The sequence below is a fragment of the Hibiscus syriacus genome, unplaced genomic scaffold (genome assembly GCF_006381635.1).
Source record: "Hibiscus syriacus cultivar Baekdansim isolate YM2019G1 unplaced genomic scaffold, ASM638163v2 tig00110429_pilon, whole genome shotgun sequence".
Lineage (NCBI taxonomy): Eukaryota > Viridiplantae > Streptophyta > Magnoliopsida > Malvales > Malvaceae > Hibiscus > Hibiscus syriacus.
The window spans coordinates 4,559,266-4,571,994 of NW_024062733.1; the positions used below are offsets into that span (position 1 = coordinate 4,559,266).

Genomic DNA, 12,729 nt, shown 5'->3' on the forward strand with positions numbered 1-12,729 from the left:
CCGTCCTAATAAAGCATCCAAAAATCTAATAATAGTAAAACCAGAATTTCCTGCCTCACGAAAAGCATCTACTTGATCTTCTTCTTTGGCCTCAACTATCATTTACCAAGCAATAGAAAATGTCAATCAGTTGAATAGCAAGAGCACAAACTCGAACGAAGTTTACAAAAATGACCCTTACATTAGCTGCTCGTGCAAATGGAATAATGGGATCGGCATAGATGGTTTACCTGGTTGCTGTGTCCACACTTCTTTTTCCGGCAGTTCACAGCACGGGGGTGCAGACACTACAGCAAAAGTGGCTTGTTGCGGCGTTTTTTTTTTACTTATAGCAGCGTTTTTAAGCGTCGCTAAAAACACCTGTGGCGTAAAGACAAACGCCGCTAAAAATAGCGCCGCTAAAGTTTGCGGCATTTTCAACAAAAAAATGCCGCAATAGGTGACAACATATAGCGGCGTTTTTTCAACAAACGCCGCAAAAGGTATTGATATTTAGCGGCGTTTGACAGAAAAACGCCGCAATAGGCTTTGATGTTTAGCGGCGTTTTCTTCACAAACGCCGCAGTAGATGTTTATTTTTCCCGGCGTTTTTCCTACAAACGTCGCAGAAGATGTTGATATTTAGCGGCGTTTTCCTACAAACGCCGCAGAATATGTCTTGAGATTTTGCGGCATTTTCGTCGAAAACGCCGCAATATGTCTTGAGATTTCGTGGCGTTTTTATTACAAACACCGCTAAATGTATGGTATATTGCAGCATTTTTTGTTACAAACGCCGCTAAATAACACAGAATTTAACAGTTCTAAAAATTATGCTTAATACCCCAAATCTGTTTTTTCAACCTGTTTCATTATCCAACAAACAAAACAACAATAACATCAAATCCAATATAATAAATTAAAGTTTTCATTAACGTAATATAAGTTAAGTTAAACACGGTTCAGTAACATTAACATAATGCTCATAACATAAATGAGGCTACGATGGTGGATTCTGAGGTTGCGTTTTTTGTATCATCATCATCATATCATTGAGTCATTTTTCAAATTCTTTACATCTCTGCTGATATATTACTTCTCTCTGTTCTGCCGCTGCCTCTCTATGTGCTGCCACTGCTTCTCTCTCTGCTTCCGCTGCTGCTCTCTCTGCTTCCCTTGCTTCATTTTCCGCTTTCAAGTTTGCCATTTGTTGATCCATCTCAGCCAACTTTGCTTTTAAACGACCAACTTCTAATTGGGAAGATCGAGACTGTGATGACATGTACTGTGATGAACTGGATCCAAAATATTTGGTAGGAGTAACGAATGATCCTTGACAGCGCACCCGACCATATCTTCCAGGACCCAAAACGTCATTAATAGCTTGGTTTTCAATGTCATCATCATTAACAATACCTTGACTCGAAGCAGTAGCATGATACTCTGCCCTTTTCTCCCTCAATTTTTCCTAATAATAAAGTGAATAATTAATTAAAATAAAAAATATCATGGTACAAATATAAATAAAGTCAGGTAAATTTAAAACATCTACCCAATAAACGTACCATAATTTCTGCAGCGTCAGCAGTCATAGGAGTGCCATCCTTATTCGTATGTGTCATGTCGAAGAGTTGGATTCGACCAACTTTAGAACCGGATGTATTTTCCTACAATGTACCATAATGTAATTACTATGAGTTAGTATGTACATGGAATACAAAAAAACTATTTCAATAATCTATAATACCTCCTCATGAGCTATACAAACAAAGCTCTTCGATCCAGCCGTGTGCGTAAACTTTTGTTGTTGCCTGCTAGCAACACCAACATGCTCTAGGTCCTACAATGTCAAACAACCACTTATAATGATGATTTAAATTTTGATACAAGTATTTATGAAAAATACATCATACCTGTCCTTTTTGAGAACTCCAAAATCTGACTGCATCTTCCCATTGGTACCTGAGCATTCCTGGTGGGACTGTTTGCAACTTCTCTTCAAGGCTGAGATCATTCTTGAAGTATTTCTTCTTTAAGGAGCTCTTGTGGTCTCTCCATCTCTTCCCTAACGCTTGCTTCACATAATCGTCAGAGACCTCTAAAACAAATTTCTCCTATACAGCAAATAAGTGTGCACCGTAAGTATAAATTAGTATTGAATTTATATAGAGTATCTATTATAATGACATTATTACCTTAACAAAATCCAACGCTTGATTTTTGTTACTATTAGGCATTTTGCGCTATGACTCATAATTGATTGGTAACAGATTTGCATTACGTCCAACTATGCCTAAGTAACCTGCTAGAAGACGTGATTCTGGGCCAATAGGTTGACCGGCATTGTTTCTTGAAACTTTGACACGATGCCCAGGAGGAAGTTGGTATAATTCTTTTAAAGTTGTACGTCCTCGAGTCTTGTGCGTTCCAGCATTTTCAACTATATAAGAAATTATTAAATGTCAGTTTTGAAAATGAATAAAGTAGTAAATAAAGTTTCGAAGATTACCTTGAATTTCTACTTCTTCAACAGTTTCAGGAACTTCGAAAGACTCAGGTCCATTCGTTTCCTCGTTATTTCTTTCTTCATGGTCTTCAGAAGCTCGAACAACCCGCAAATCAGATATTTTTCTCCTCGGCATTATATCTGTAATAAACAAACATGAGTAATAAAAAATGATTTAATTAATGAATACATTGAAAGACAACATGTTAAGGGTTATAACATTATAAATAAATAAATGAAGATATAAAATCGTACAACAGTCTTATGTAATGTCAGTTGTCATAAATATCTTCATCAACTTCCTCCCGAACCCATTGAAATTGTGTTGTATTACTGATAGTTTCATCTAAGTTTTGTGGTAGTAGAGGTAAACACTCTGATCTTGTTTCAATGTCATCTCTACTTCCATCCCCGATGTCTATCAAGTCTCTGGGAGTATTTCGAAGCACAACATACCAACCGTCATCCATTGGATCGTGACAATAAAATACTTGTTTCACTTGACAGAAACATTAAACTATCAGATATAGTCCTTCAATTTATTATAAGATGTTAACTATACTCCTTCATGTAATTTTCAACATTCTAGGATCTAGTACTTTATATTAGTCTTAAACAACTAACTCGTGTCTCATTTCAAACGACGCCTATAATATATTTTTTCAATTGGTATAGATACCCCTATTTAAATAATGATATGCAAATCTTGAGTATCAATTTCACTCCTATATTTATCAAGGTTCACCTAGAGTATCAGAATGAGTCATTTTTATGATAGTCATGATACAACAAATATTAAAGATACACTATTCTGTTCAAAATCAATGAAGACATATTTATAACTTAAGTCTATATATAGATATATATGAATTAAATTACCTTAATAATCTGGTTTTAAATGGTCTCGCTATGAATACCTACCTGCAGAATATAATAAAAAAGATATCACTTCTTCAGTGTTCTTGAAATGAAAAGAAAGAAATGACAACGATGAAATGGTGGCGGCACCAATTTTTAAGCCATACCATATAATTGGAAGATCATACTCTAGAAACCATATTCAAATTCCTATCATACTTGAATATCAAACACAGATACCATGTAATTGGAACATCATCCAATGTTATATTATTTGAATTAAACGTTTATATATTCTTCCATGTTAATGATTATTACAAAAAGTTCAAGAAATGCAACCAGAAATACAACATATAAGAATTTCTTCAGATTACAGTAAAGTGAGAAACCGTTAAAGAATATAGATCAAACCAGAATATAAGGGGATTACAGTGACGGTATCGTCATTAATTATTAGCGATGATCACCGTTTTGTGCTAAACTAGCTACACCCCTGCAAAAACCAGTAGTCACCTTCGTTATATCAACTTATATTTGGGAACTTATATTTGGGAACTTATGAAGTGGAAGAGTGAAGTAACTATCGATAGACCTCAATTACCAGCCATAGACAATCAAATGACATCCAGCAAAATCTATGGTTACATAGTCATCAAGAGAATTGAAACATTCTTTCTCATGCTTTGAATTTAATAATAATACCTCAAAAATATAAATAAACATCCCTCCATACAATCGAGCCTAAGGTTATCCTTCTTAGAAGACTAGACTTGCATAAAATGTTCTTATTAACAACATAAAAAAAGAGGGGATGAAGGTGAAGTTTGTATTTAGTATTAAAATCTAATATAAGCAGAAAATATCTACTTCAAATATGGGGGTGTTTCTCTTTCGAATGGGAAGGGGAAAGGAAAAAAAGCTAGCTTTGAGCAAGATACATGCACCTACTATTGTCACGAGTTCTTGAAAAAAATACAACACTCTAAACTCGTAATGGAACACATTACAGTCAAGCAAAAGAAATCAGTATATATAATCTTCCCTACAAAAATCAGAAACTAAATGTCAAAGTAACCGGGTTTCAATATAACTCATAACTATTTAAATGGAGTCTAAATTGATTCAAGCCAACAGAAAACAGCGAAAACAAAAGCGAAATTACTGATAAATGCAGTAATTAAATTAAAACAAGAAATAAAGTTGTAATAATTTTTTCTCATATATCAACAAATCACCTTATAAGAAATGAGAATCGCATGTTCTGGAACATAAAGAAAAAGGGTATGAAGAGCGCCTAGGGTTTATCCACAGAAGAGCAGAGCTTGAACCGATGGGTTTTTCAAGATGAACTGAGCGAAGCGAGATAAGCGAGGTATCGAGCCGGAATAAAAAACTGAGGGGTGACCGACGGCGCGATGATGATGAGTGTCGGCGCAATGTTGGTCAGTAGAGGCTCGACGGTGGTGAGTTGTTCCGATTTGATGAAGACGCATTGGCAATCGATAGAAAATCATGAATTAAATAAATAGGGATCGGGCAGAATTGGGGATATCTGATATAACGATTGACAATGGCGGCATTTATTACCAAAACGCCCCTAAAACGCCAAACTTATACGACGTTTATTACAAAAACGCCCCTAAAACACAAAACTATTGAGGTGTTTATTAAAAAACGCCACTAAATGACAAAACTATTACGGCGTTTTTCCTATAAATACCGCTAAATAACATGGATATAACGGCGTTTGGTCACAAACGCCACTAAAGTATAAGGATATTGCGGCGTTTTCTCAAAAACGCCACTAAAGTTTATTGCTATTTCGGCGTTTTCTCACAAACGCCACTAAATTAATCATATTTATGCGGCATTTATGAAAACACTGCCCCTATAAACTATCCCTATTACGGCATTTTTACTAAAAAATGCCGTTAAAATTTATTCTATAGCGGCATTTTTTAATAAAACGCCGTGAAAATTTCATTTTGTGGCGTTTGGGTTGTAAACGCCGCTATATGAGAAAATACATTTGTAGCCTTATTTTTCCTAATTTTTTCCTTTATTTAAAAGAATCTCCTAAAAACATATTAATCCTAATATCCATAAACTAATCAGAACCGCATATTCAAAAACAAGAAAAAAAAGTGAACATTTACATACAATCCAAAATTTAAAATAAAATAAAAATAGAGAGAAAATGTTTAATAAAAATACTAATCTACATAATAATCCTAATCTACATATACTAAATTTACATTCATGTAGTAATTTTATGTAATTAACAACAATCATACATTTAATTTTGACAGAAGTTTTGCATAAAATTACATAACAACAAAATACATTAAAATGTAGAAACATTAAAGTTATGCATAAACAGTATTCACCATATTGTTCACTACAATTTAGTCTTCATTGCTCCTTCGTGGGGAAATGACGTAAGAAAGTCATTTTCTTTGTTTCACGACGCATCGTTAAGTTTTCCCCCCGTGAAAACTCTATATGGAGAAATTCTTCATCCATTTCACCAAATAAATCCCCTACCTCCGGTTCACCAAGAAGATTGCGTGCGCGCTTCAGTGCTTCACTTGAAACAGATAACGACCTTCCACCTACAGTATGAAACTTGATTGGAGGTGCCTTGGAACTGATTCAAACATTAAAAAAAATTAAAATGCAAGATAGAAACGTTTACTTGGACTATCAGTAGAGCCAACGTCGTCATCATTGAGGATAGATAATGCTTTTGCAATTGAAGATTCTTTCAACGCCACCGAGTTACCAATTTCGGTTCTAATTATCGGGTATTTATCAACTCATCTATCATCGTTCTCAATATGCTTTGAACATCCTACATGCATGCGATCTATGAAATTTTATAGTAGTTCAATGTAACAATATAGTGGCATAAAATTTCAGTGATTAATTATTACCTTCACTTAGGAGATCGGCCATGGAAGTGTATTTTGCAATAGGAGGGCCTTTCGGGTAATCAGCGACTTTCGACGGCAAGTTCGAACTGATTGCCTCCCAATGATAATTTGATCCATCGTCAGAGCAAAGACGCCACGTGGACATTCCGACTATATTTTCTCTTACTAAATGCAACACCTGCTCTTCGTATAGATATTCACGCTTTCAGAAGGTATTATTTTCCTGTTAGAAAGTAATTATTTTTCTATTCGAAAGCAAAAAAACACTTCTCCCAAGCAGTAAACCAGTAAAACAATATGTATAGATATTTTTTTCCTATTTGAAAGCTATTATTTTTCTCCATTACGTTAGCTTTCTGGGTTTTCCCCATTTTTAGAATACCAACAAAAAATAAATGAAAAAGTTCAGTAGTGAGAGAAGGGATCAAACCGTGCAATCCTGAGATAATTGTTCGCTACTGATATGGCAAATTTGGTCACTGGGATATACAGAAGACGACGTCGGATGGAATCGTGTGAGGGCCGTTGTTGAACCAGAGAAATCCCTTTTAGGGAAGCTACGTTGAAATGATTCTAGGGATTAGGCAGGAGAAAGGTGTGGAGCATTTATAGACCCTTTTGCGGCGTTTTTCTAAAGAAACGCCGCAATAGGGTTTTTTAGTGGCGTTTCTAAAAAACGCCACGATAAACAACATATTGCGGCGTTTGTAGGAAAAACACCGCTAAATTTTTACTATATTGCGGCGCTTTTTGTACAAACGCCACTAAAAAAACCCTATTGCAGCGTTTCTTTGATAAACGCCACTAAATTACTTCTATATAGCGTCGTTTGTTGAACAAACGCCACTATAAACAACATTATTGCGACGTTTTTATACAAACGCCGCAAAATTAACAAACTATTGCGGCGTTTGTTGAAGAAACGTCACTATAAACAACTCTATTGTGGCGTTTTAGTTATAAACGCCGCTAAATTACCACTTTATTACGTCGTTTTTTTAAAAAAAACACGTCACTAAAGTATATTTTGTGGCAATTTTTTTATAAACGCCGCGAAAAGCTTAAATTTTGTGGCGTTTTCCCTTAAAACGCCGCTACAGAACACTTTTGCTGTAGTGAGACGAGCATAACACCTACAGCAAAGATATCCCCGTTCATCGGTAAAGTTATTTAGGTTTTCATTTTCTACTTTCATTTTCTCAACTTTTACTGAAATATATATATACGCTTTTCAATTCTATATTCTATTGTATATGGTATTGAATGAAGAATCTCTTTGCTTTCAATGGCTTAAACATATGTACTAGTGTAAAATATTTAATTCTACCCCCACAAGGCAGGAAACTCAAAAGAAAATATTGAAGTTATAAAAGGAGATTAAGGTAGCAAAAATAGTATGTAGCATTATGCAGCATGGAAGTAATAACAAATCAGATCAGTTTGCAAGAAATTTTAATAAAGAGATCATTTCCTAAATAAACGGATCTTGTTATTATGCCTAAAACTAAACATCAAAATGCACCACTGGTAGACAGGATGCAGAGGGAAAGTATAACTAGATGCATAGAAGATATATGATAATAAACGAACAATTCATTTCAAACAAACTTCGTAAACTAAGATTATTTAAACAGTTGAAATTATGGGCAAGGAGATAGTGTAGACATACTTGCTGCAGATCATCTTGTCCTGATTGTATTTCCTAGCCTATGCCATCAAAGAAGGCTCGATAATGCCACCACGAAGCCTCAGAACCAGATGCAAGGTTAACTCTAGAAAATATCACTAAAACATTAACATTTAAATATCATATAGAGAGAAAAAATTGGGGGAGGGGAGAGAACAGTTTAAGCTTTCGAGTCAGCATCCCAATTTCCACCATAATTTCAGTACTCTAAAGAACAAAATTGGAGATAACATGAGAGAATTTTCTTCTCATCACAGAGATCCTACAAAATTATCTAAATATTGTTGATAAAATTGAAGCTATAGAAAAGCTAACATATTTAGTTCTACTGACTGCTAAAAATTTCGATTCAGCTACTTCTATCACTTTCTCAACAGGTAAACATTACCTAAGCATATCCACGCTTTCAATTCACAGTTCAATACGGAACATGATAAATCAAAATATTTTAAACATCTTTTGTATGTGTCAAATTTTTTCGAGAATCATATTAGGTTCCGTAACGACCAATTTAAAACCTTTCTGAATATTGTAGTCAGATAGAGTACGGCCATCCTCAAGCTGCTTTCCGGCTTAGATCAACCTCTGCTGGTCCGGTGGGATACCTGATAAAATTTTAACCGGAATGAATAATCCGTCAAATCCAAATGATCAACAAAAAAAAAATCACAAACAAATTCCATTCCATTTCGTTAACAACTCCGCGTCTCTCTTTGTTTTCTGGTGAAGCCTTCCATTTCGTTAACAAGTTATTATATATACGTGGTTATATGAGTTATTTTCCTTCTCGTTTCACTTAGTTCGGAAACAGTATTGGTAATCTCCCAAACAAAACATCACACAATCTTGGCCACGTGCCCGTATGAAGCCTCTCCCATGTCGTTAGTAAATGCCAGCTCACCATTGAACCAAACAGCCAGCAAAAAGATCACTGCGGTTGCGAATGGCATCTTCTCAATCTGAGACGCAAAGTGGAAATGAAAAAAAAAATCTCAAAAGATCGCATGCAAAGCGAGCGCTCTACCATATGAGCTACACCCCCATTGTTAATTACCTTGCTTGTTACTATATTGTGTTTTATAAAAGAAGTTTTTTTTCTTTCAAGTTTTGTGCTTGTCTTGGCATGGTTGTTATGATAGTTGAGGACGTGAGAAATTGAACTCTGGTGGATTGGTAAACCTCACATTTTCAGGGGGGATGAAAGGGTTGTTCCTAAGTAACTTATAAGCTATCGTTCGATGGATTTCTGTTGAAGGTATAATAAAAATAAGTATGAGGTTTATGGTTTATTGTTTTATCACTGAAACCTCTGTTTGGAGTTTATTGTTACCGAGTTGATCTGTTAATGGATATGACTTATGAAAAAAGGTTTTCAGTCGTAAACTGGAGGCTTCATAGGTTACCTTTGTGCTAGATAGTAAAGTGTGTCTGCAGTTGCAGTTTTCTTCTGTTTGTGGCCAATAAAGAAAGAAAATCTTTTTAGTTGCAGTTTCTTCTTTGGATTTTTAAACCCTTCATTCTGACGTTTGCACCCAATATGATGTCATATGTAATGTAGAATTGAGCGTTTCATTCTCAGTGCTACACAACCAAGGATTCTGTGGTATTTTAATGGAAATGATCGTAAATCTTCTACTTTACAAGATTTTTGTCTCAAAACAACTCTCTCACCTAAACCACCACATAGAAAACAAAGCAACCTTCATATTGAAACCAGACATAAACCTGACCCTTAGAAGAGTAAGCACAAGGGCATCCCCTCGTTATTAAACGTTGACAGTAAAAATAAATTATCGTAAAATATATTTGTGTTGTCTTACTTTGTGGGGGCTTGGTTTTTCATTTGGATTGGCAGACACATAACAGATCCATCAAAGCTATGATGAATTATAGTACCCTTTTGGTATTCATTCACTATAGTTTGAAAAATTGCATGATTATTCATCAAAGAACAATTATACGTTTGAAAGATTCATAGCTTTTGACTTTTATTTGGACGTCCCAATTCATTTGAACAAACAAGGCTTCAAAGTTGCTCAATATTTATAATCTTGGACAATGAACCAGTATGAGGTTGAAGACAGTACTAAAGGAAAATAAAACATGGTTTCTGTTTTAAAGTAAAAAGGGATGAAAGCGGCAAGTGAGAGCCAAATCTTCCTAGTCTTTCTTGGTGTAGAGACCAAGCGTAAGAGCGAAGCCGAGGACGAAGAGGGGCAGTAGAAACCGAAGGATCTTAGCCAGGGATTCAGAGGCCTTAGCGTTGGGGTTGTAAGGGGTTTGTTGGGGGGGAATGTAGGTGCGCTTGGCGGGGACCGTTTTGGTGTCGATCACACCGATGTAGTACTTTTCCATCATTTCTCTGGCGTCATCACTGTGCCCGATATCTTCAAAATCATTTGTCCCATCCTTCCCTGTCGCTGAAAGCAGGACTTCTCCCCCGCCGGGATGCTCATCCATGAATGGAGTTACATCGTACACCTGTTGCAGCCAAATCTCAGTTGTGAAACAGAGCAATTAAAACAGTTATGAAATAGGGAGACACAGTAATCAAATGAGCTGACCTTCCCAGAAATAATGAGCCAGCAATCTTTGATCTTGTTGTGATTTGCAACCTCTTCAAAACTGTGTGTCTTTGCACCTGAAACCATTTTTTCTCACCCAAAAATAAAAAAAGTATACGGGATACCCAGAAAACAAAAAACTATCAACCCAAATCCTCAGCAAAACTTGAAAGAAGAAAAAGCAGCCTTCAAATATATATATAGTTAAAAAGGCTTGAGAGGGATTAAACAAAGAGAGTGGGGGGCTGGAAATGATTTTATTAGCTTCCGTCTTTGTCTGCTTCCTCAAATTGTTCATAAATGCCAATATTTTTGACCAGTTTGATTCCAACCCAATACTTAAAATTTTTACAATAAAAATAAATAATTAAAATTCTTTAAAAAAAAAGCAGCCAGAATTGGAGAAGAGAAATCATGACCGCCAAATTTGAGTTGTACAATTCTTGTTATTTTTATGGGATTATTCTCTTTTTTTTTTGCAAATCTGTTCTTAATATATATCATTTATGCATTGATCGAATAAGTTCTGAAATCTGAATATGGTAAAGAAGATCAAGGTTCATTGAGCTACATTTAATTAATTAATTTTTCCATATAATTTCACGTTGAAATGAAAAAAATGTATCCAATAGTTTCATACTTCTTTCTTGTTAGTTTATTTATTTATTAATTCATTTGTTACACCGTGTCAAAATAATCGGCGTTTGGTTCAATTTTGACCAACGCATAAGTGACTGCGACTCAAACTTTTTTTTTTGATTAATAGGGGGTAATGAGGATTTATAGAGTTCGAATTTAGAACTTTAAGAAATAATAATTTATTTATCATTAATGTCATTTTGTTCGTGTGCTACTCAAATTTCAGTTTAAAAGTACAAGTCTTAAATGAAAGAGTACCCCAAAACTATACCATATTTTTCTATTTTAGATATCTAACTTTTTTTTAATAAAAATAAGAACTTAAATTATAATTCCGTTAAAAATTTCACCCTCAATTTTTAGAACTACTAAAAAAATCTTGAACCAATTAAAACGCAACACCTCATTAATACATAAAACAAGAATAATTTAAAAGTTTAATGATCAAATTAAAATTACTAAAATTTAGAGACCAAAATGAAAAATAGATTAAAGTTGAGGGCTAAAATTTATAGTTTAGTAACTACAACTTGTTTCTATGAATATAAGAGTTAATGCATCACACGTCCTCAAACAATGAACTTCATTCTAAATTGATCTTTAAACTTTTATATGTTCCAATTTCATCCCTAAACTATGACTATCATTCTAAAGTTTTTCTCATTCTTTTGAACAATTTAGTTTCATCCCCAAACTATGTTTTGGTCTCTACACTTTTTGAACACTTCAACTTCATTCAAAATTATCTGTATATACTAATCACATCTCATGTTAAAAAATTTGTCAGACCAATCTATATTATAATGTGCTTGGAGAAAAATAAACTTAGGTTGAAACTAATTACATATTTGGAAGGATTTGGGGATGAAATTGAAAGATTTAAAAGTTTGGAACCAAATTAAAATAAAAATAAAAATTTAAGGATGAAATTAAAACATTTAAAAATTTAGAGATCAATTTAAAACTAAAATCTTAATTTAAGAATGTATGTTACAATTATTCTGAATATAATAAACAACATGCATAGTTAGAAAAATGTTCCAAATTCCATTTTGCTATATTTTAAAAGACCCCATTTAAAAAATTTGTCCAAAAAGTCACCAACCAATACTTCAATGTCGCCCACGGTTCCCAAATCTCTTATGCTGTCATATTCTATGGTAAACTTTGAGGATTAATATTATCATTTATTATATTTTTAGACAATTATTTGGTATTATTCAGTAATAGATTTAAAAATATCTTTTAGAATATATATATATATATATACAAAATTTTTGAATAAACTAAATATAAATAAAATTTCAAGATGAAAACATCAATAAATAATTAATTGAAGAAAATTAAGATTTTAATTCTCACTTTTAAATACTTGTAGACCCGTCAATAATATTATTAATATGTAAACTGCTATAAATATTTGAATTAAATAATCTAATTAATATTATTTTAATTCAAAATAATTATATAGAATGAAACTCTGATCTAAAACATCAATCTTATTAATTATACCAAGGCTGCTTCGTTGACTACTCGGCTTTGAGGATTAAAACTATAATTAAA

The 12,729-nt window shown here is 33.8% G+C and overlaps 1 protein-coding gene and 1 long non-coding RNA gene across 2 annotated transcripts; both read right to left on the minus strand.

Annotated features, from left to right (window-relative positions):
- Nucleotides 1-7,390: 7,390 nt before the first annotated feature.
- Nucleotides 7,391-8,571, minus strand: LOC120124938. The gene is made up of 3 exons (XR_005516315.1): nucleotides 8,482-8,571; nucleotides 7,946-8,048; nucleotides 7,391-7,409 (listed from the first exon to the last, which is right to left on the minus strand). It is a non-coding gene; the product is annotated as an uncharacterized LOC120124938 (long non-coding RNA).
- A 1,402-nt stretch (nucleotides 8,572-9,973) lies between these two features.
- LOC120124869 (cytochrome b5-like) lies at nucleotides 9,974-10,680 on the minus strand. Its single transcript, XM_039143439.1, has 2 exons — nucleotides 10,528-10,680; nucleotides 9,974-10,444 (listed from the first exon to the last, which is right to left on the minus strand). Exons 1-2 carry the CDS (start codon nucleotides 10,612-10,614, stop codon nucleotides 10,124-10,126), a joined length of 408 nt encoding a protein of 135 aa, XP_038999370.1. The 5' UTR covers nucleotides 10,615-10,680; the 3' UTR covers nucleotides 9,974-10,123.
- Between the last annotated feature and the right edge of the window lie 2,049 nt (nucleotides 10,681-12,729).